The sequence below is a fragment of the Notolepis coatsorum genome (genome assembly GCF_963971535.1).
Source record: "Notolepis coatsorum genome assembly, chromosome: 14".
Taxonomy (NCBI): domain Eukaryota; kingdom Metazoa; phylum Chordata; class Actinopteri; order Aulopiformes; family Paralepididae; genus Notolepis; species Notolepis coatsorum.
In genome coordinates, this window is record NC_140178.1 from 58939441 (window position 1) to 58962117 (window position 22677).

The 22677-nt window shown below is 41.1% G+C and overlaps 1 protein-coding gene across 1 annotated transcript in view; it reads right to left on the reverse strand.

The window, feature by feature from the left end:
• Window positions 1–1844: 1844 nt before the first annotated feature.
• cln3 (CLN3 lysosomal/endosomal transmembrane protein, battenin) overlaps window positions 1845–22677 on the reverse strand; it is a 45758-nt gene continuing 24925 nt past the window's right edge. Inside the window, exons 4-15 of the mRNA XM_084329335.1 lie at window positions 21293–21379; window positions 20142–20221; window positions 18335–18420; window positions 17417–17489; window positions 12145–12288; window positions 11819–11958; window positions 8823–8878; window positions 8440–8508; window positions 4449–4504; window positions 4250–4343; window positions 3165–3305; window positions 1845–2274 (exon numbers count right to left, since the gene is read on the reverse strand). Of these exons, the coding sequence (XP_084185461.1) occupies window positions 2158–2274; window positions 3165–3305; window positions 4250–4343; window positions 4449–4504; window positions 8440–8508; window positions 8823–8878; window positions 11819–11958; window positions 12145–12288; window positions 17417–17489; window positions 18335–18420; window positions 20142–20221; window positions 21293–21379 (1143 nt within the window). The 3' untranslated portion in view covers window positions 1845–2157. The remainder of the gene's footprint in view (window positions 2275–3164; window positions 3306–4249; window positions 4344–4448; window positions 4505–8439; window positions 8509–8822; window positions 8879–11818; window positions 11959–12144; window positions 12289–17416; window positions 17490–18334; window positions 18421–20141; window positions 20222–21292; window positions 21380–22677) is intronic.

A 22677-nucleotide genomic window follows, 5' to 3' on the forward strand; every position in this document is an offset into this window, starting at 1 on the left:
GACATACAGGTAGACAGTACTGTTACATCTAGACATTTATGACATACCAGATCTACAAATATACAGTACTGTTTATGAGTACAAAAAGAGTCTAAAAAGAGAGTATATACATTTGAGGGGGAAGGAACTGTAGATTGGAGGAGATTGGGTAGGTGTGGGGGGTAACTGTACATTGTAGGGGTTGTGTTTGGACATTTACAGGGGCCAGTTTAGAATTGCAGTCTCCCGTAGGTGCTCTTTGAGAGTGGTTTTGAACAATACATTTAAAACGATCAAACAATGTCGTTAAAAAAAACTAGACTCTGTTTTGGAATTGAATCTCATCATGTCTTATCATATTTAGGTGGCCTAAAATTCAATCTGCTCTGTAAATCCCAATTAAACTTTCCAATTTTCATCAACCAGTTATTTTGGTGCTGATTTACAATTTCTCTCTGCAGAGATGTTATATTGTGAACAATTGCAATATTATATACAAGAACAAGACATTATTTATGATAAATGCTTTAGCAATGACATTATACTAGTGAGTCGGTTGTTTAAGCTGTAGGGTCCCCCTGCTGTTCTCGTCATAAATCGATCAATACAGACCGTATTAATTAATGTCTTTTTCAAATGTAGCCAAGAGTAAAGACCCTAACCCTATCAAAACAGCAGTCAAAGTGTATCTTTTCAGCACTACGTTTGTTTACCAATGATTAAAAAGAAATTTGAAAATAAGTTTCTCTGAATAATGTGAATTCTCTGTGCATTGCATAGGAAAAAGGTGAGTAGTCACATGAGGAAATGACTAAATCCAGCTTTAACACTGCCATTGGAAAGGGGATTTGGCCCTAATCCATAGATGTATGATGTGGCCATAATAAGGTAATTTATAGGCCTGATATTGTATATTATATGCATTATAATTCAAATAGCATGTGTCTGGATGGCAAAATTCAGTACTGTATCTACAATAAGGTGCTGAATAAGCTCAGTGAGCGAAATTCCTCCAAACTCAATGTTAGCATGGTGTTATTCACCGTCAAAGATGCAAAGAAAAATTATAATTTATATTCTCCTGTTTGTTTCATCACAATTTACTCAAGCATAGTAACAGACACAATATTTCCGACACTGGGAATACATTCCCTGAGTTCCATAGATGTTCCTAAATACCAAGAACATGCAAATTGACCTTGTAGAAGTGGAGCAATCTTCCATTTACTTGGGCATGTAATTTTAGGCAGATTCTCTGAAAATAAGGCTGCAGTTTAACAGGTTAAGAAGGGTTACTGTACAACTACTCAGAATGGGAGCATGTCTATGTTCCCCGGGTCCTATGTTCCCCGATTGATTGATTGAAAATTTTAGACCACCAGCCCTGATTCCAATCTCTAACCTTAACCAACTTCGAAAGAGGGCCTAAGCTTAACCAGTTCGAAACAAGGCGGACATTAATAATTAATAAAATAATAAAAATTTATATAATTTTCAATAAATTAATCAATCAATTGGGGAACATAGGACCCGGGGAATATAGGGATGATCCCCTCAGAATTTCTCACCAGGTATAACATACCAATAATAATATAGTATAATTGTAGTACGTTTTAAAAATAATTGTATATCGTTTTTGATGCCATTCCATCTGGTTTATACATGTTATTTAGGAATGTTGACCATTCTCTGCCCATGTCAGTGTTGCCCCCTGACCCAATTCAGGACAACATGGTCATTGGTCACTATGCCTACAGCAAGATTTTATTGGAGTAAGTTTGTTAGTAATATTGACTGGAATCAAGTAGTGGTCCTTACCACAAACGTTTCTTCTAACAAATAAGGTAAAAGACGTTTCATTTAAGTTGATCCATATAGATTTTATCAAGTGAAACATTTCTTACAAAAGTAATAATAATAATAATACATCGGATTTATATAGTGTTTTTCCCAAATGCTCAAAGACGCGTTGACATAGATGAAAGAGTGACATAGATGTAAATAGCTCTTTCTATGAATGACATCCTGAAGCTTTCTCCCATTTGTTTTGGTCTTGTAATTTTACATAATGAACTGTGGAAAGATGTTAATAATTTTATAATTTTCTCAGATTTCACTTTGTACTATAGAAATATTATATTATATAGCGTTACTCAGTAGAGCCATAGCTTGGCTGTGTCATAAGGAGCAGAAGTATTTGTGGATGGGGAAAGCGGTGAGGCCCGATAGAGCAATCCCTAGGCTGTCTCCCACACTGGCAGCCGCCATGGAGAACTCCCTCTCTCTGTCTCCTGTCTGGAGGGACACACACAAACACAGTTTGAGAAAGCTTTTACTTCCAACAATTTCCTACACATTTGAAAAATACTAGCTTAGATAAATATACTAGCATTCACTTGAGATCTGACGGATGCAGCGCGTTTGTGTGGGCATGATACTACATGGGGCATTTGTGGGACGTCATGCTGTGAGCTTCAACCCCCCCCCCCCCAACATCACATTAGACCTGCTATCGCTAACGCCACGTTTTGAGATAGTTAATTGTTCATTTTCAGCACACACCACCTTAACCACATGTATGCTCTTGTCGATAACACACTTGTTTCATGTTCTCTTATTACAATTTGCTGTCAGCTAACAGTTAGCATATTCAGTAGCTACACAGGCCTATATGATCGTGAAATAGCATTGGTATTGAATATCCAAGACCTCTAGTTTATTCACACAATCAATATACATTTTAAGACAGCTGTAACATTAAACATTTTAGAGACACAGATACAATAACCCAACCCCTCACAATAACAGATTCACAATGAATATTAAAAAGGTTATTTTTCTCGTAGGCGTCTTCCACTCTAATCGCCAGCTTACGTGATTGGCCGCCACAGCCAGGGGAGGGGTCGCATTACAGCAAGCCATACGGTAACCACTGCTAGAGCCAAAATGCAGTACCCCCATTCAAATAAATGGGCAAACAGATCTAAAGTGAATGCAGCCTTGAACACTGAGAAGTTAATTCTGTAGAATACCAGAAAAATGCAACCTAGTAGACACTTAAATGGACACTCCCTTCATATTAAAAATCCCACTTGACTTGGAAATCAATTTAGCACTCCTCCCCAAATACTGCATACTGACACTTTCCTAACTGAGAAACCAAATCGCCGGCCAGATAGACTGACCTCTTTGCTGATGTAGTAGAAGGTGTTGACGTAGGCGGCTCCTCCCAGCAGGCCCTCGTAGCCCACAATGGCGAACACCAGCCAGACACTGGGAAGGAACTGGTAGTATACGGACAATAGCAGCAGTACTGCATTCACACACTGAGAGAGAGAGAGAGAGTTAAGAGGGGTGGGGAGGGAGGGATAAAAGAGGGTAGAAGGGAAGAGAGATAGTTAGTTAAGAGGGGTGAGGGGGGGGCAGAAAATGGAAAGATGAGAGAGAGACCGAGAGTTAAGAAGTGTGGTGGGGGGCCGGGTGGCAGAAGATAGAAAGAGGGAGGGAAAGATAAGAGGGTAGAAGGAGAGAGAGGATGGATGACAGGGGACAGGATGAGAGAGAGGGCAAGATTAGTGAAGTCAGAAGGAGGTCAAGAAGCTAATGATGCAAGATCACTTTTCCCCACTGAAACAGAGTAGCGACCCGAGCCGCTACAGGACCATCAACTAGTGTGGGGTAATTGGACAATAATGATATGAGATGTACATTTGTCTACCTTAAAAGTATATCTACAATCTCTTTTGAGATCATTTGCCAGCGATGTGTGTTTGGTAGGGATGGGACTATGTGTCACACAGTACCACTCCATACACAACACAGGCTCGTGGAGCAGTATGATTGGATACAACCACAATATGAAAGCATTTTTCAGAAGGAGTTGACATCAAGCAAATTCAGTGCATACAAAATGGTGATTGTGCCCTCCGCTGTACAAAGTGTGTAATGGGCGAGGGAAAGCGTACTTTTTGTGTGCAGTCTGAGTGAAGCGCTTGAGTTTAGCACTGTGTTAGATGAACAATACCACTTATTGGTGATCGCTGGGAGTGTATCCCTTGCTGACCTTGTTGTACACAAAGTCATTTTGAATAAAGGCATCAGCTAAATGACTAAAGGTCAATTTAGAGTCATCACATGTTTTTGTATTTGCGAGGTATTGAATTTCCATATATTTTTAACCATCCCTAGTGTTTTGTTTACACAAAAGTGACGTACTGTAATAGTGAAGTATAGGACAATTTGGACTTGATTTAAATCCTGTTTGCCTTACCTGTAGCAGACAGAGAGCCCACAGTCTCCTGATAGTAAAACAGCACAGTGAGGAACGAGATATCAGCACACCAAACTGGTACACCAACTGGTACCTGGACACACACACACACAGATATTTTTTTTCTACATGGTCATAACCTTTTCATCAATATTAAATCATTCCTGTACAATAACATTTTAATGAGTGTCCTACTAACCAGCGATACTGCTCTGTGTGCGATAGGAAGGAGTTGGGGAAATACAGGAGCTCCAGCTGGGAGGGGAAAGAAAAGTACTTTTACTTTCAGTTTCACATCATCATCACCATATAAGACTTATTACAGCACATTTTATAAGGAACACGCCAACATTATGGGAAATGCGCTTACCGTCTTCCCCAGAGTCAGACAAGAATATAACATACCAATTTGCTCTCTGTGTGTTCAGTAGAAAGCTATCCGGCTGCAAGCTAGCCTAGCTAGCTAGCTAGCTTAACACAAATGGATGGAATTTGATATGGACCACTAGCCTAGCTTAAAACTCTGGGGTGTTTTTGGCCAACAGCTAGGCTAGCTGGACCTTATCTGCGTCCATTCATTTGTGCTAAGCTAGGGTAACTTGCGGCCCGATAGCTTTCCACTGAACACACAAAGAGGAAATTGGTATCTATCTTCTTGTTTGACTCCGGAGAAGATGGTAAGCACATTTCCCACAATGTTGGCATGTTCGTTTAAAGGACCAGGCCAGTTTTCTTGACATGTGGATTCCAAGTCATTCTTTCCTGGATACAAAAATCCAAGCGCCCTTCTTCTTTTCTTTTGGATCAAATTTTTTTTATTTTCCTTTTTTTAACAACATGAATCAAGACAACACAATACAGTAACAACACCAGCAAACAAGACATCAATGGACACAATAGCAATAACAAATAATAACAACAATAACGACAATGACAAGACCTTCAATCATATTAGACCACCTGAGCACCCATCATCTCCAGCACCGACCACCAAGGTCCCCAACCCGTGAAGGCCCCGAAACCGGAGCCCCAGCGACCCAGAGCATCATGCCTCTTTGACACTCCGACTCACAGAAACCCCGAATCAGGGGCCCACGCCCTTCTTCTTTCATAATCTTGTACTGTTGCTGAAGTATTTGGTAGTTATTTTCTGCCAGTTCACCAGTAATATAGGCTTCCAGTGTATCCGAGTGTTGAACACCACATAATAGAAGAATGTCATGATAATTGACATACATGTCACTTGTGTAATTTACTTTTTAGACACTGTATTAAGGCACAATAGGGCAAATATTCAGGGTAAAATACCAAGAACATTTCAGGAAAATAAATGCACTTCAGATGTTAGCATGGTATTTTAAGTCAGATGTGATGACTTTCGTGGGTTTACGTGGTGTTCAAGACACATGTTCAGGTATAATGTTAGCCCCTTTCGTGACTGTGATGCACGCCAACAAGGTTTGGCCATGTGAATCCACAGTCACTTGCTCCTCAATAGTAAACCAAGCAATGTTGACCATGAAGGACTGGTTCTGGCCGAACCGTTCATTATAAAAGTATCAGAGAAATTTCAAAGGTACTCACAGTTGCATGAGGGTTTCGGACAAAAATACGGGATGGTTTGAAAGCTCGGCGTTGCTAATAAACATTTTAAATATTTTTTTATAAACGTCTAAACATCACAGAGGTCAGCGTTGCATCAAAATGGCTTCTTCTCTTCTTCTGCTTTGACATGCCTGGTGCGCCCAGCAATCACAGCGCTCCGGCATGTCACAAAGCGGAAGAAGAGAATAAGCCATTTTGATGCAACACTGAACTCTGATGTTTACACGTTTATAAAAGTTATTTAAAATGTTTATTAGCAACGCCGAGCTTTCAAACCATCCCGTATTTTTGTCCGAAACCCTTGTGCAACTGTGAGTACCTTTGAAATTTCTCTGTGATACTTGTATAATGAACGGTTCGGCCAGAACCAGTCCTTCATGGTCAACATTGCTTGGTTTACTATTGAGGAGCAAGTGACTGTGGATTCACATGGCCAAACCTTGTTGGCGTGAATCAGTCACGAAAGGGGCTAGTATAATGTAAGATATGGCAGGGGTGAATCAGTGCAAAATAACGTTTTCAGTAGTGGTAAAAGATTATGAAAAAATAAGAGTTGACTTTTGCATCAAGACAAGAAAAAGACTGGTATGGTCCTTTGTGAATAATGACTTGGAGGAAGTCATTCAAAAAGATGGTGTGGTCCTTTAAGCAGGCTGTAGGCAGCGGGGTATCAGGGCCCAGGGGGCAAGGAGTATAGACTCTGATCCATGACTTTTTCTGACCAGTACAGACTTACTGGTTTGTGACAATGCATTTCTCACCAGTAGAGACATCTTTATGTGTCAAATATGCAGACAATAAAGTAGCTTTGCTTTGGTTGAAGTATTGGAGAAATTCTCCCAATGCCCATACCCTATTTTAACCTGGCATTGGCCAGTATAGGTATCAGTGCATCAATGCCAATAAGTGTACATATCTTCGTTTACCACACTGTGCCAAACCTCAGCTGTAGTAGCAGTACTTCCAAAAAGAGATAAAGGTAACTAAAGAGGAGATATTGGTGTACTGCAGGGCTATTCAACTAAATTGTTCAGGGGGCCACATTGTCAGAAACCCAAGGGGCCAGGGGCCGGACTGCCACGGCGCCTCCCTGTGCTATGAATATATGTACACTTGACACAACACGCAACCACATTTTCACAACTTTTATTTAAAGGGGAACTATTTTACTATTTCTTTCACTATTTGGGCACTTTTACACAATTCCTGTGGGTTTATGGAACACCTCTGTAATATGTTTTTTTTTAATCCATTGTTTTGTATTTCTAATCAAGTACTCAAAAACACGTTTTGAGCCTGGGCTCCAACCACTGTGGGAACTGTGTGGAAACTCAGCTGATTATCATGCAGCAGTGTCTCTCTGACATCACAAATCAGCACATTTTCAGATGACTCAGTTCAGTGAGGGTGAATATTGTGAGAGGAGAATTGGAAGAATGCGCCAATATGAGAATTAGAGACATAGATCAAATTAATATAAGTCCACATAGCTAGGAAACAATGCTAAACACTGAAAAATGCCATTTATAAGATCCCCTTTAACTACATTGCAAAAGTAGTATACTTTTCATAAAAAGTGCTTCATTTATGTGCAACAACTGCAACATCTCCTCTTCAACATTTCAATATAAAAATAAAATAAAAAACAAACAAGTGCATGATGTGCATATGAACATTCTAACATCAACACTTGAACAAAAAAACACATTTATAGTGCAGCTGAGCTTATGAAAAAGTGCTTCATGTCTGTGCAACAACAGCAAATCACAGCATCTTATTAGCACTTATTGTCGACTCTTAACTCTCAAACATCAGGGGGGTGGGGGGCAGACAGGCCTAGCCTACATACACACATCTAATGAGAGCGATTGCACTTCTTTGACTGGGCAATGGCAGAGAAAGAGGGTTCATAGGAAGTGAGGGCTACCCGCAAACAGTGATGCAAATGCTCATTTGTCAAGGAGGCATGGTTGCTTGTTTTAATGGCATTCATGTGAGAGAAACTGGATTCACAGGTGTATGTTGAGCCAAACATTGTTAGCACAGATATTGCCAGCGTTTTTATTTTGGGGAATGTCTTGACATGAATACACTTTATCCAAAATGTTGTGGTGGATTCATTCTCAAGTGCCTGCTTCAGAGCAGATGATGCTTGCATGTCAATTATTTCAAGTTGCAGGAGACCTTCATCAATGTGAAGTGATGCAAGGAACTCTTGTCCTTTTGTGGAAATAGCAGCTACATTGGCAAATGGGTTGCTCACAAAATGCATCAATTATCTGGACATGTCAAATTCATCAAATCAACTTGCAAAGTTTTCCCTCAATTTATCAATGAAATCTGTCATTAATTGAGTGACTTTTGGCTCAATTGTGCGTGTTAACGTTGACATGAAAAAAAAAAAGTAAAAAAAAATATATTTTTTTTATTATCATGTAATCTTTGGCGGGCCGGTCAGAATCATTCCGCGGGCCGGATCTGGCCCGCGGGCCGCCAGTTGAATAGCCCTGGTGTACTGTGTGCTGAGCACAACAATTGTGCAGTAAGACAAAGCTGCTGCCAGGTGGCGACAGAGGTCAACTCACCAGACCCTGGTTGATGAAGTACTCGGCGTAGTAGACTAAACCCAACGGGACCACAAATTTCAGCAGCCCCTGTCGAAGCCAGAAGGAACCACAGGTTATCCAAAGTATTTTGCACACCTGATTAACCATCTGTGTTATTGTTGCCTTTGCGAATCTAAGAGGTAAGGACCCACACCATAGATATAAAACAGTAGATGCAACGTGTCATAATCAATTGACATTCTGGAATGGAACCATATGGCATATATGGCACCATATGGGGGGGGGGGGGGGGTGAAAATCTTATCATTTAGTTGCGCAGATTAATCAATGAAATTATCATTGGATGAATTGATGACTTAAACAATTGTTAGTAGCAGCTCCAGTTCTAACTGCTCACTCACTCTGATGGCGTGCAGTTTCTCTGGGAAGGTGAGCGGTCCTGGTGGCCCGTCTTCTGCTACATTCATGGGGGAAGAGAACATGGCCTGTGTGCTTATTCGATAACGAGCGAGAATACGTTGCGTGATCACACGACACATCACATGATCACATCACATAATCACATCACTGCCAAAAATAAAACCTGTATGTCTGACTAAGACATCCGTGGTTCTATATAATCTGAGTGATCACGGTTAAATATTTTCTTTTATAAAACTATACTAAGAAATGGAGATGACCCCTGGTTATCAGAAAATTCAGCTTTAATTCAAAACAATAGGCCATATGTAATAATGCTTGTATAAATGAAAGTAAGGGTATACTCTGTATACTACCGTACTTTTCGGACTATAAGCCGCAGCTTTTTTCCCCATTTTTCGACCCTGCGGCTTATATAACGGTGCGGCTTATATGTGGACCAAACCCTAAAATATTGATTTTTTTACTGCATTGAAATGTTATTTATCTGTTCCCTTATTTGCTAAACTTAATACAACTTGTAAATGAGTTAATTCTTGTTATTTGTCCGACAGTATTGTGACAATCCCCTCTGTGCACGAACCCTTACATATGGTAATTAAACATTAAAACACCTGCGGCTTATAGTCCAGTGCGGCTTATATATGTACACATCATTCAATTTAGCTGCTGCGGCTTATAGTCATGTGCGGCTTATAGTGCGAAAACAAAAGTACGGTAGTTTCCAACCGTGCAAACAAGTAAGACAAGCGGCTGTGTTGTGAACGGCATTGTTCACATTAGGGCTGACCTCGACTAGTCGAATAATCGATCGAAAGGAGCCATATATATATATTCTTTAATCATTCTTTCCGAAAGCAAAGAGGCCTAGCGCTAATGGCGCGCATACCAGCGAGGCTAACTGCCTAAGAAAACGGGCACAGAGGCACTGAAAGAGGATTTCACACACTAGACAAATATCAAGATGTATCCATCAGTGGACCAATTGCATGCTTTCGCAGAGGACAAGAAGCCTTCAGTCAACTCCTTCAGACATTAAGCACCCCCACAGCCCAAATTATATGTTTTTTCTTGAAGTGCCTGTTTAACACTTTCTCTGCCACGCTTATATCCATCAATGTTTGATCACTGCCAGCACTGTAAGTCTATGGAGATGTTTACCTTCTTTGCAGGGCTATAACTTTTTAAATTGTATTGCTAAATTGACATTACTATGGCCCATTCAACATCGATTATCTATCGTTCAGGATGTAGGAACGTTTTACTTTTTCATTCACACATTAATACGAAAATACCGTCTAGAGTATAAATATGTTTTTATCGTTTTCTGCAGTATTTCCTAGAACGTGAGATATAGACATAAATGCATATATTAGATTAAATTAAATGCCGTTTGATACCAATGCACGCTATATTAAAAATTTCAACTGTACATTGTCCTAAACGTTATGACTGATCATGCGCGGGTGAACGGAGGGGGGGGGGGGGGTCGTTTATAATTCCGTGATCGACGTTAAATGATTTATGTAGTATGGGTGATATATTGATCAGAGCAGTTTGTATCGATAATAATAATCACTCACGCTGAAACTCACTGCATCCTCCTCTTAGCGTTGGGCGATGATACTGGAGCAAACAGATCCCAGTTATGTGATGGGGATCGAGGCGATCTATTTCCGGTTTGTATAATAAGAATACACGCCCAAATCATGTAGATTATTGAGTTATGGCAAGGATCCATATCCACGGTGTGTGTATTGAGTCCCGCGACCATATACGAGTGGCCGGACGGAATAGGGAGACGCACCGGGATCACAAGAGATCCACTTCCGGTTGCAACTCGCCGATCAGCCACCAGGTGGCAGTATTGAAGCGTTGCAGAGTTGTGCTGGCTCACACAGCATCCGACAAGGCTCCGTGAGTGAAATATGAATACCATGGCGAAAATATGAAATATGATCAGAATAACGTTGTACGCCGTGATCTGGCACTATTCGCATGAACTCTGAACCCGTCGTATGACGTTATTGGCACCCAATGTGTTAAGTGCAAGTGTTTAAGTTCATAATTATCCCCAATCACACAAAGCTTCTTGGCATTCACACATTTGCGTTTAAAACGGCTGTTAGAAACTCAGCGACCTTTTTTTTAACTTCATTTTTTAGCGTTTATCGCTTTTTCTGGTCAAGCATGGCCGACAGAAACAGGTTGAATGGGATATAGATCAGGGGAAGACACTCTGAGAAAATACGGCGAGTCCGGGAGTCGAACTCGTGTACCCCAGATCCGTGACGAGCACGGTTGTCCCCGACGCCGAAATAGCGCCGAGATACGCGGTGAGCTACGGGAGCTCCCCAGCGACCTGGCTTTCTACCCTCATTTCTGGATGGCCAGTACCACAACGCCCTCGGCAAAACATGCCACGCCCCTTGAATCGGGATATCAACCGCCAAGTGGTTCACTGTAGTTCTGCAAGTGATCCCCATTGTTAGACCCCCACCTCTGGCACCATCACTGTAGTTCTGCAAGTGATCCCCATTGTTAGACCCCCACCTCGGGCACCATCACTGTAGTTCTGCAAGTGATCCCCATTGTTAGACCCCCACCTCGGGCACCATCACTGTAGTTCTGCAAGTGATCCCCATTGTTAGACCCCCACCTCGGGCACCATCACTGTAGTTCTGCAAGTGATCCCCATTGTTAGACCCCCACCTCGGGCACCATCACTGTAGTTCTGCAAGTGATCCCCATTGTTAGACCCCCACCTCGGGCACCATCATTGTAGTTCTGCAAGTGATCCCCATTGTTAGACCCCCACCTCGGGCACCATCACTGTAGTTCTGCAAGTGATCCCCATTGTTAGACCCCCACCTCGGGCACCATCACTGTAGTTATGCAAGTGATCCCCATTGTTAGACCCCCACCTCGAGCACCATCACTGTAGTTCTGCAAGTGATCCCCATTGTTAGACCCCCACCTCGGGCACCATGCTCCTCCTCCTCCTCTTCATCAGTGCTGTCCATCAGCCGCTGTCGGTCTTCTGAGCGAGCCGACCCCGCTCCCTCTCTGCACCGCCACTGGGGAAAGGATGGGGGGAAAGCCAGCAGGAAGAAATAGCTGAAAGAGAGATGTGGGGTATCAATCTGATTGTATTTGTGATACAACTCTCCACTATATTGTATCGCTACACTGACAGCTATTATGATCTTTTTATGTATTTATTTATCTTTTATAAATGGTATCACGCAACACGACTTGACACCTGGTTACAACAACACGATCAAGTCTGCATCTGTTTTTTACCTGATCACCATGACACCGGGGATGAATAGCATGATGAGCAGCGAGACCCGGGGCGACAGGCTGGCCTGAGTGAGGCCTGCATACAGGAAGGCACCAGCCACACCTGCACCCCCAGTGCCTGAGCCCCAGCCCTGCAACACATCCCTGAGAGAGAGAGACAGAGGACAGACAGACAGAGAGAGAGAGACACAGAGGTTTGATTTGAGAAATGTATAATTGGTTTGAGGAGAAAGAAATTGGACAGATGGGGAGAGAGTGTGAAAGAATGAGATGGACTCCTACAAGTAGAGCAAGGTAACCTTGCGTGGTAGCTGGCTTTCTGAGAATCCATCTTGTCAGCCTTCAAGTTATGTGCTTGTGCCTGAACCACAGTGGTTCAGACCAATCAGTGTCCTACTGTCCTCTGAGGAACTACAGACGACTGTACACTTTTGCCCAGTATTTTATTTAAAGTGCCGGCTCTATTCCAAACTGTTTTTAAAAGGACGACTTCCCAGACGGTTGTGTGTAACACACCATCCGGTGGGTCAGGTTAAGAGCAAGGGTTAGGGGTTTGATTCCCACTGGGCCACCAATACTAAAAAAAGAAAAGGTACACCCCCATGGTAAGACTGCAAGGCACAAGCCTCTGCCAAATGGTAAATGCAGGTCATGTCATGTCATGTGATGTTAAGAGAATGAAATCATGCACTCCTGCTCCCAATATTAAATACAATTAAATGTAATTCATTCAAACGAATTGAATCTGGATCAGGAGTGTGCGATTTCTCACTGCATCTTTTTTTAAAGAACTTGGACTCCCTTATCTTGCCATTTGTCTGTGGTTACAAAGCCCACCTGGTGAGCCTCACATATAAAGGAGGCTTAGGCCTTCCAGTATTCAGGCACTACTACTGGGCAACCAAAGCCAGGGCATTGTCTTACTGGCAATGGGGACTCCCAGGGGAGGCAAAATGGTTAGACATTAGAATCATCAGCCATAACAAAAAAACTCACTGACAATTCTGAGACAGATACAAGGCATTAATAATATGCCGGAGGTTTACATTTCTATATGTCAAAACCACTCCTCCTCGCCGTCTCAGACATATAAGGTGTTTGCTCTCTGGGAGGAAAGGGGGCATTCAACAATTCATGATTTATATGTAGAAAAGAAGTTTGCATCATTTAATCGATCAAGAGAACAATTTGACCTCACACACTCAAACCTTTTTGTTACCTCCAAATTAGAAGCTAACTTAAAGACAACATCCCAAATATTTAAACTATGGCATTACCTCATTTGTTTAATAAGCTATTTTGGATCTAGTATATTTCAATGGTTTTCCAAAGTCTATGAAAAAGACACCCCACCTGACCCTGAGCTGGCAAGAAAATGATTTTAATAGACTGGAAATCACCTTTTCCTCTGTGCTTTCAGAGGTGGCTCATTGAGATGGTTACAATGGTACAAATGGAGAGAATATGCTTCTTCAAGTCAAAGGCAACTAATAGATTCATGAGAATATGGGGCCCATTCATAAACTATCTTAACACTTTCAGAGCCCTTGCTTAACCTTGATTTACCCGTTGAATGCCACCATCCACTTCAATGTTAGCGTTAAAAACACCTAATCTATGTTTTAAATTATGGCTATGTGTCTAATCTGCCCGTCGCTTTATCAATGACTCGTTTGCAGTCAACATTGTCGAAGCGGATTTTTTTTTATCGGTTCATTTTCGTTTTATAGCATTTTGAAAAGCCCTCGTTTTCAAGGAAAATATAAAGATTCCATGATAAAAGACATTTACTGGAATATTCTAGAATACACAAACGTTGTCATTTTTCGGCCTATTTATGAATCTTTTTCAAATAAACGCTAGATTTATTATATCGATTCTCTTATTTCCTCATCAGCGATCGCTCACACATAGGGCAAACGCTGAGATCTCAGCGAATACAACTCTGATTATCCCAAGACTGGTCAAATAGATTCCTTACCTCAGATCAGATGTTCTCCAAAAAGATTATTCCAATTCCTGATCGCCATTCCAAATATAGATCACGCTTATTGATTGATTATTGGCTGCTGTGAATATATATTCCAGGCTGATTCCCGTCCCGCGATGACTTCCATGTTGATCAGACTTCTTGCCAGCACAAGGAGCCAGCTGGCTCCGCCTCTACATATCTACAGATCCCAGGTCAGTCTAAGCGACTGACCTGCAGTTACACAGGGATAGACGATAGGGGGCACTTTTTTCCATTCTGAGCTCCTACAGGGGCTGCTGTACCAACGGGAGACTCGGTTGATGAAATAGGATTTCAGATCGCTAATAAAACAATAAAACGATATTTGTCATCGTGGGCACTCAGTGGGGGGGCTAATAAAAGGAGATATGTCGTCCGTGGCACTGAAAGGGTTAAAGAGAACTAATTTAATTATAACTTCTACAATGGCTTAAGCCATCTTTTCCCTGTATTATTGCTGTATCTCTTGATAAGAGACATGATCAAACATCTTAATATATTCTCTTGGAAGTGACATTGAACAGTGCCTTTAACACTACCTTCCATGTAGTCGCCATCTTTTAGTTCTCCCTGTTCTGCCTCTCATGTAAAGTTTGTTTTTATTTTTTGATAATGGCGACATAAACGATAGAGGAAAATACCTATCCCGTGATTTATATCATCATATCTCACAGCCCTAAACCCCCCCCCCCCCCACCCTAGATGTTGAGGCCTGCTGTGTGTACGTGGGTTGTTGCCCAATAGATGTGATACTAACCTGATATCTCCTTTAACACATTGACCGCCAGCAGCAGGGGGCGCTGATCCCCCTTCATCGCCAGGTCTTTATTCAATGGATATAGTTTTAGACTGGGACATTTGCGAGTGCTTAAAATATATCAAGATACAAGATACAAGAGTTTTATTTGTCACGGCATACAGGTATACAGTGAAATGCGGGGGGTCTCGCCCGCAACGATGTGCATAATACAAGTAATAATAATAAGAGTCCAACCAATAGAGCGACATTGTTGTTTGTTTACAAACAAGTAAACAAAGTAGGCATATCGGTATCTGTACATGAGCTATTTACCCGTAGATATATTAGATCTATGGGTCTAATAACGCAGTCGAGTCTCAGTGAGTTGCTTCCAGTCAACATGCCCAAGACAGATTGTTTTTTCATCCGTACATTTCCGTTTTATACCGTTTTGAATAGAGTATGGTTTGGGTGCTTTTCAGTAATTCCAGGAAAAAGAAGAGAAAAAGGCATTTTACTGTAATCCAGTCATTACGTTGTAATTTTTCGGCTGATTATCTAATCATCCTGAAATCAACGCTAGATCATCATTATTATATCTCGTCGTGCATACATGAAATGGCCATCGTAGGGGCGGTCCGGTGGCGTAGCGGAGATTGCGTTCGTCACCAACCCCGGAGACGCTGGATTCGCCTGTTCGAATCCAGCTCACAGCTCCGGGGTTGTCACCAGCTTGGCTGGCCGTTCACACTAATACAATTGGCAGTATTAGAGGGTGGGAGAAGCTGGCGGGTCCGGGTCGTTGTAAACAGCGACTCCTACAGTTCGGTCGGGGCGCCTGCTAAGCGCGGATAGGATCTAAGTGGGATAGTGTGATCCTTCCACACGCTACACCCTCTCAGTGAGAGTCCGCGCTGCCAGGTGAAAAGAAGCTGTTGATTGGCTAGACGTGTGTCGGAGGAAGCACGTGATAGCCTCCACTCTCCCAGACCGACTGTGGGGGGTAAGTGCGCAGCGACCAGGAAGGGGATTGGCATAACGACTAACATTGGGATGGGAGAAAATCGGAGGAAAAAGGAGGGGGAAAAAGATTTTTTTTAAATGGCCATCATAGCGGGGCGCTGGCAGTAGAGGGCGGTGTTGACCGTCTGCTAGCTCAGACAGGGTCTGAAGGCTATACCAGAGGCTGCAGCTATGAATGATGAATAGATATAGCGAATAAACAAAATAATGATCCCAAAAACAAGTTTACTCGTTTCTGGCACTGAACGCATGGCGGGCAATAACAAGTTAACTTGTTTCCGGCGCAGATTGTGTTAAATGCCTCAATTTATTTTGTGAGTTGAAGTGTTGTTGTATTGGATCTTCAAAGAATATACTGTCTATATTTGTGTGAATTCCCATGTTATATTATTATATATATATTTTTCTTTCTTTTTGTTGTCTGTCTGTTGTTCGTCCGTCAGTCTCTCTATTTGTGTTGCAATATATGTTTGTACCTTTATGAAATTCAAAAACTAAAATATATTAAGAATATAAAAAAAAAGGAGTGTGCGATTTGATTATGGGTTATTGGCAGCTAATGAACTTTATAATAAAATAGTTTTGTTTGCTTTACTCTACTTGATATGGTACAAAAGGAGATGTACATTCTTTTTACTATGCCCATAATCTCATTTCAATATACTCAATTTATACCTACATACTGCGTTCACTGTCTACAACTGACTTACACTGTAACCATAGATACCTACCTCAAACTATAGTCTACCCATATAACCCTAGCCATGTACAATAATACTGTATATACCATCTATATATTTATATTTACCGTAGATATATACCACTGGCCAGTATGGCTTACTACCATAGTAATAGTGTATACTTCTATCACTTTACATAATACTGTAACAATGTACATACATCAGATTAGCATTATTACTCAGTATTATATATACTAATTCATATATATTCCAGTTTAATCACTTGTACATAGTATATTGCAATTGCACTTTACTTTGCCAACTTCTTGTCATTGTACTGTACTTGTGCTGTACAATGACAATACATTTGAATCTAATACATTTGAATCTAATTGAATTGTATCTAATAATCTTCCACACATCCCAAAACTAAAAACGATCTACAAAATAACATGATTTTAGCAAATGAATAATCAGGGTCGTGTTTACTGTGTTCATGAGAAGAGTCCATATGAACAACCCACTGTTCTTAAATGGACATTTTCAACAACTTCCGATTTCAGTTGTGACGTGATGACGTTTAAAAAAATCCATGGGATTTAAATTGCGATGGAATTACATTGTAATTTCAGTTGTAGAGTTTTTCCTTTTAACAGTCTGTTTTTTCCCCTTCCAATCCAATGCCTTTGCATTTCACATTTGCTAGCTAGCTAGCTACATCGTTAGCCTTGATGGCTTCAAGGCGCGTTGCAACTGTGTTCTCACAACTTTACCCACTTGAACTCAGAGCGTATTGTGAAGTGGAGAGAGCGGTTTTACCTTCTGAAGAACACGGTGAGGGCAAGGAAGGAGAGTTCTCCTAGGCCGGCACTCACACTGGCAAACACCACACCTGGCAGCACACATAGCAAACACAAAAAAAATAGTATGGAGAGATACACCTGGATGCTTTGGGGAAAGAAATGTAAGCACTTTTACACAGGCCCAACAGATCTTTTTCACAACTTAATTGTCATTATGTTAAAAGGTAAATGGTGCATTTAGCACTTTTATCCAAAACGCTTTACAATTTTGTTCCTCACATCCACCCATTCACTCACACATTCACACACCGATGGCGGAGGCAACCATGCAAGGTGCCAACCTGCACATGGGGAGCAATTACGGGTGTTGCTCAAGGACACTTCGACACGCTGCCTGGGAGGAGCAGGAATCAAACCGGGAACCTTCCAACTACCAGACGACCGTTCTACCTCCTGAGCCACTGTTGTTTAAGACAGCTGTAAAGCTGTAAATAAACCTTTTGGAAATAATGAAAATAATTTTTTTATAAATGAGAATTACTTTATAAACATTCTTTTCTCTTTTTTTTCCAGAGACAGCCCCCCCCCCCCCAATATACTGTATAGGAGATACGAGGAGGATAAAAGATTATATTTATAAATTAAAAAAGAAAAAGAAAATCAACAATCTTCTCTCTTTCTCAACTCTTAAGTATTATCTCAAAGCGTCATCTAGGAACATGATAATAGATTTGTTGTTATCTGATTTCAGTGGAAATAACCCCGGCTTCAACTTTCTTGGAAATCAGATAACAAAGTGCAACACTTTCTTCATAAAAGATAATAGCCACCACAATTCCACCATCGCCATCATCATCATATTCAACAAGGTCATTTTGAACACACCACATGCAAAGCACACGTGCAAACAAGATGGAGATAGTCTATTCTTTACCCAGAATGCTCATGGCCACAGTTGAAGAGAAGGACACCAGGAGAAAGCTCAACACTGCTGTGCAGACACAGAACACCACTCTGAAGCTATGGGTGGAAACAGACATTAGGAAAGTTAGCAGTGTTTCCCCTACCGTAGGCATTGATGTGGGGCCCCGTCCACCTGATGGGAAGGGCTGCCCACCGAGTAGGGGGTTCTAGGGGCCATGCTGCTCCTCACACAAGATGTGACAACCACATGACAACATTTATGGCTAATGCTTTAGCCAACAACCCAAACATGTTAGCGCGATATATGCTGGTGCAAGCTGACATTACTGTTGGGAGTTTTGCCGTGATATATACAGTATACACACAATCAGCGCAGCGGGTCCGGGCGGTTTTGCAGTAAAACCCAGGGCTGTGGTTTACGTTAATAACAAGGTGGGAACCCGGAAATCGAAACCTTGTTTGGGAGTAGTTTAATTTTCTTTTCTTTTTTTTGGGACAATGCTTCAGTTTCCACATCAATGTAAATGTGCCAGAATCAGGGTTCCCACAGACATTGCTAAATGAAATTCAATGACTTTCAAGTACTTTTCCAAGCACTATTTTTCATTTTAAAAGGCCATTTAAAAGGATCCAATTGACTTTTAAATGTATTTTTTCTCCTCCAATATTTATGTCTTAAACCCAATTTCCGACAATTAGTTACACTTTAGATTAAAAAAATGCTATTTCTTGATTCAGAACAATTTTATCATGGATGAACAAAACTTTCAATGTGAATGGTTGATTTGAATTCCAAGGACTTTCTAAGCACCTTGTTAAAAAATTTGCTGTTTTCAAGGAATTCCAGGCCTTGCATTTTTTTGGCAAAAATCAAGCATTTTAAGCACTTCAAGGACCTTGTGCGAACCCTGCAGAATTAGCTAATGAGCTAGTTTTCATCTCTAGTCCCTGCCTAACATGCATGTCTTCATGGTGTGGAAGGAAACCGGAGTACCCAGAGAAAACCCACGCAAAAACAAACTCCACAGAGAAAAGCCCCCTGCTGTGGTTCCAACCCAGCAGTGCTAACCACTGTGCCGCCCTTATAGTGTAGGATGAAAAAATAAGTCAAGTGCCATATTCGTTATTCCATGGAGCACGGCGCATACCGTTAAGGCCGCCCCTTGATTGGTCTTTATCTCTCAACTCTTAAACTGAACTGTAAGAAGAACATTATGTGAATTCTTAAAATGGGCGGCATTCCCTTTTAACAGGTTAGTTCACAATTTGGTGAGTGTGAATGTGATATATCCCATCATGTAATATTCAGTTAAAATCCTGTGGATAAGATAAGACCCCATCATGTAATATTCAGTTAAAATCCTGTGGATAAGATAAGATCACATCATGTAATATTGAGGACACGGTTCAGGCCAGAAACAGCCCATGTTCACCCAAACATCTGATGTAATTTCTGACCATGCTGTTATTGATTTGCTTGGAAAAAGGAGTTAAAAAGCTAAGTGGACGGCATTATTTTATATAGTGCTTTTTCTTTATCCAAAGCGCTTTACTTATGCCTCACATTCAGTCATTCACTCACACATTCACACATGACAACAGAAGCAACCATTCAAGGTGCCAAGCTGCTCATCAGGAGCTGTTAGAGGTCGAGTGTCTTGCTCAAGGACACTTCGACACACTTCGAATTTAACAGGGAACCTTCATATTACCAGACGACCGCTGTCCAAGCAAATGGTGGTATAATTCCACTTTCAGGGAGGTGTGGATTATGTTATGAATATGATTATGTTTTATGTAGTAATCCTTCCTCTTACCCATAGGGCACTTTGTGTATGAAGAATGGAGCAGAAAGCTTGATGACGAGGGTTGGGAGGATGTCCGCTAACAGCACGGCCTGTGGAGAGAGACATTCCCATGAGGATTTCTAGGAAAAAATAGCCCTCTGGGGATTGCGCTTTGTTTGCCTTTTTAGTCTGATGTGTGGGTATAGAGGAGGGGTTGCTACTGCTGGCCACACCTCAGGCTCTGACAATATTACATATATATATATATATTATGGCTGATCTTGACTAGTCGACTAATCGATAGAAAGGAGCTGTAGTCGACTGCCAACCTCTTAGTCGAATGCAAAAAAAGTATAATATTTTAAATTTTTTATATCATTCTTTCCAAAAGCAAAGAGGTCTAGAAGCGTGGCTAACGCTAATGGCGTGCATACCAGCGAGGCTAACTGCCTAAGAAAATGGGCACAGAGGCACTGAAAGAGGATTTCACCCTGTCTAATGAAAACAAATATCAAGATGTATCCATCAGTGGACCAATTGCATGCTTTCGCAGAGGACAAGAAGTCTTCAGTCGACTCCTTCAGACATTAAGCACCCCCCACAGCCCAAATGGAATGATAAAAAATATATATATATATTTATACATTTTTATTTTTGCATTCAGGGGAGTAGTTGACTATCAGTCAACTATCTGCAAATGTTGGCCAATCAAAGTCGACTATACAAATCCTTAGTCGAGGACAGGCCTAATATATATATATGGTTGCAATTTTGACGGCATTACAGATTTGACCTTTAAACTGACAAAAGATGTTGAGGTTTGTCTGTCCTTTGGAAAGCAGATTCGTCTGCTATTCACAAAGTCTGTGGCTCTATCTACTTTGAAATGCATATGCACCAATATTGTAGGAGCTATTTGATTGTTTTTGTGTTAAGTTTGTAGTTTGCTACAAATATTCTAGCCTCGCAAGCCAGAAAAGAATCTTGCATAATTTCACAACGCAAAATGAATCTGGCCTTCCATTCATAGAAACCCATTTGAATAACCACGGAACCAATCAGAACAAAGACTGATGTAATGATGGCACTGTGCGCCACTTGCAAGCATCTTCATTGTTACATAGAAACAAATATAGCACAATTACAGTAAATAATTCAATGTTTGCATAAACCCCACTTACCGCGGTAGAGACAGGGTTGCAGTCATAGCGACTACTGTTGCTGCTACCGTTTCCCAGGTCCAAGTCCAGCGTCACTGTGGCCGGAGTCTGGAACAGAGAGCAAGGTGATGATTTCTAACATGTTGTTTTAACACTCTATTCTTCAGAGGAGGGATTTATGTATATAAGAAAATATTTAAAAAAAATTAAATGTAAGCTCATTTGCATCAACTCTATAACCAGGTATGGGGACAGATTGCATACTTACTGCAGGATATTTGTGTATTTAAGTGCAGTGCAGTGTATTTAAGTGCAATCTATTTATATTCCTCTATTCACAAAGTGCAATAGTTCCATACCTATAAATCATATTGATATCGTTGTTGATAGCAACTTTTCTTTACTGTGAACCTTTTGTGTAGTGTGATTTATTGTGTAGCACCTTAAGTTTGAGTTCTTAATCTCGTTGTACGCAGTATAATGACAATAAAGACTATTCTATTATTCTATTCTATATTTGGCAGGATGCAGCATGTCAGTGTCTCTGTTCAGTGTTAGTAGTACATTTGTATTGGATTTAGCAAAAAAAAATACGAATGTTTTATGTTGCCGATTTATATATTGTTTGAAATACCTGCTTTGTCCTGCAAACAGTGGCCAATCTTTTTATCTGTTTGAGAGCTGCTCTACTTTCCAAACTGTGGCCTACTCAGCACCAGCCCTGCTACCAGTCTAATTTGCAGGAGCTAAACTATCTGCCCAAGCTGGCTGGCTACAACAGCCAATCTACCAGGCCAGGCTACAGCAGCTAATCCACCAAGCAAACATAAGTACCGTACTTTTCGCACTATAAGCCGCACCTGACTATAAGCCGCAGCAGCTAAATTGAATGATGTGTACATATATAAGCCGCACTGGACTATAAGCCGCAGATGTTTTAATGTTTAATTACCATATGTAAGGGTTCGTGCACAGAGGGGATTGTCACAATACTGTCGGACAAATAACAAGAATTCACTCATTTACAAGTTGTATTAAGTTTAGCAAATAAGGGAACAGATAAATAACATTTCAATGCAGTAAAAAAAGCAATATTTTCGGGTTTGGTCCACATATAAGCCGCACCGTTATATAAGCCGCAGGGTCGAAAAATGGGGAAAAAAGCCGCGGCTTATAGTCCGAAAAGTACGGTATGTATCTCCTTTGCACGCTGCTGGTTCTACCTGGATTACCCCAGGTCCAGGAATTGAAGCAAGGAAATGTAAATGGCTTTCCCACACCATGTGATACACAGTTCACAAGAGCTTCAGCTGCATCGCACACCAACGTCATGAATATATCTCCTGACAGATATATTTGTCTCCTAAGCATGTAAACATGATGAACTTCCAAACTCTCAAACTGCT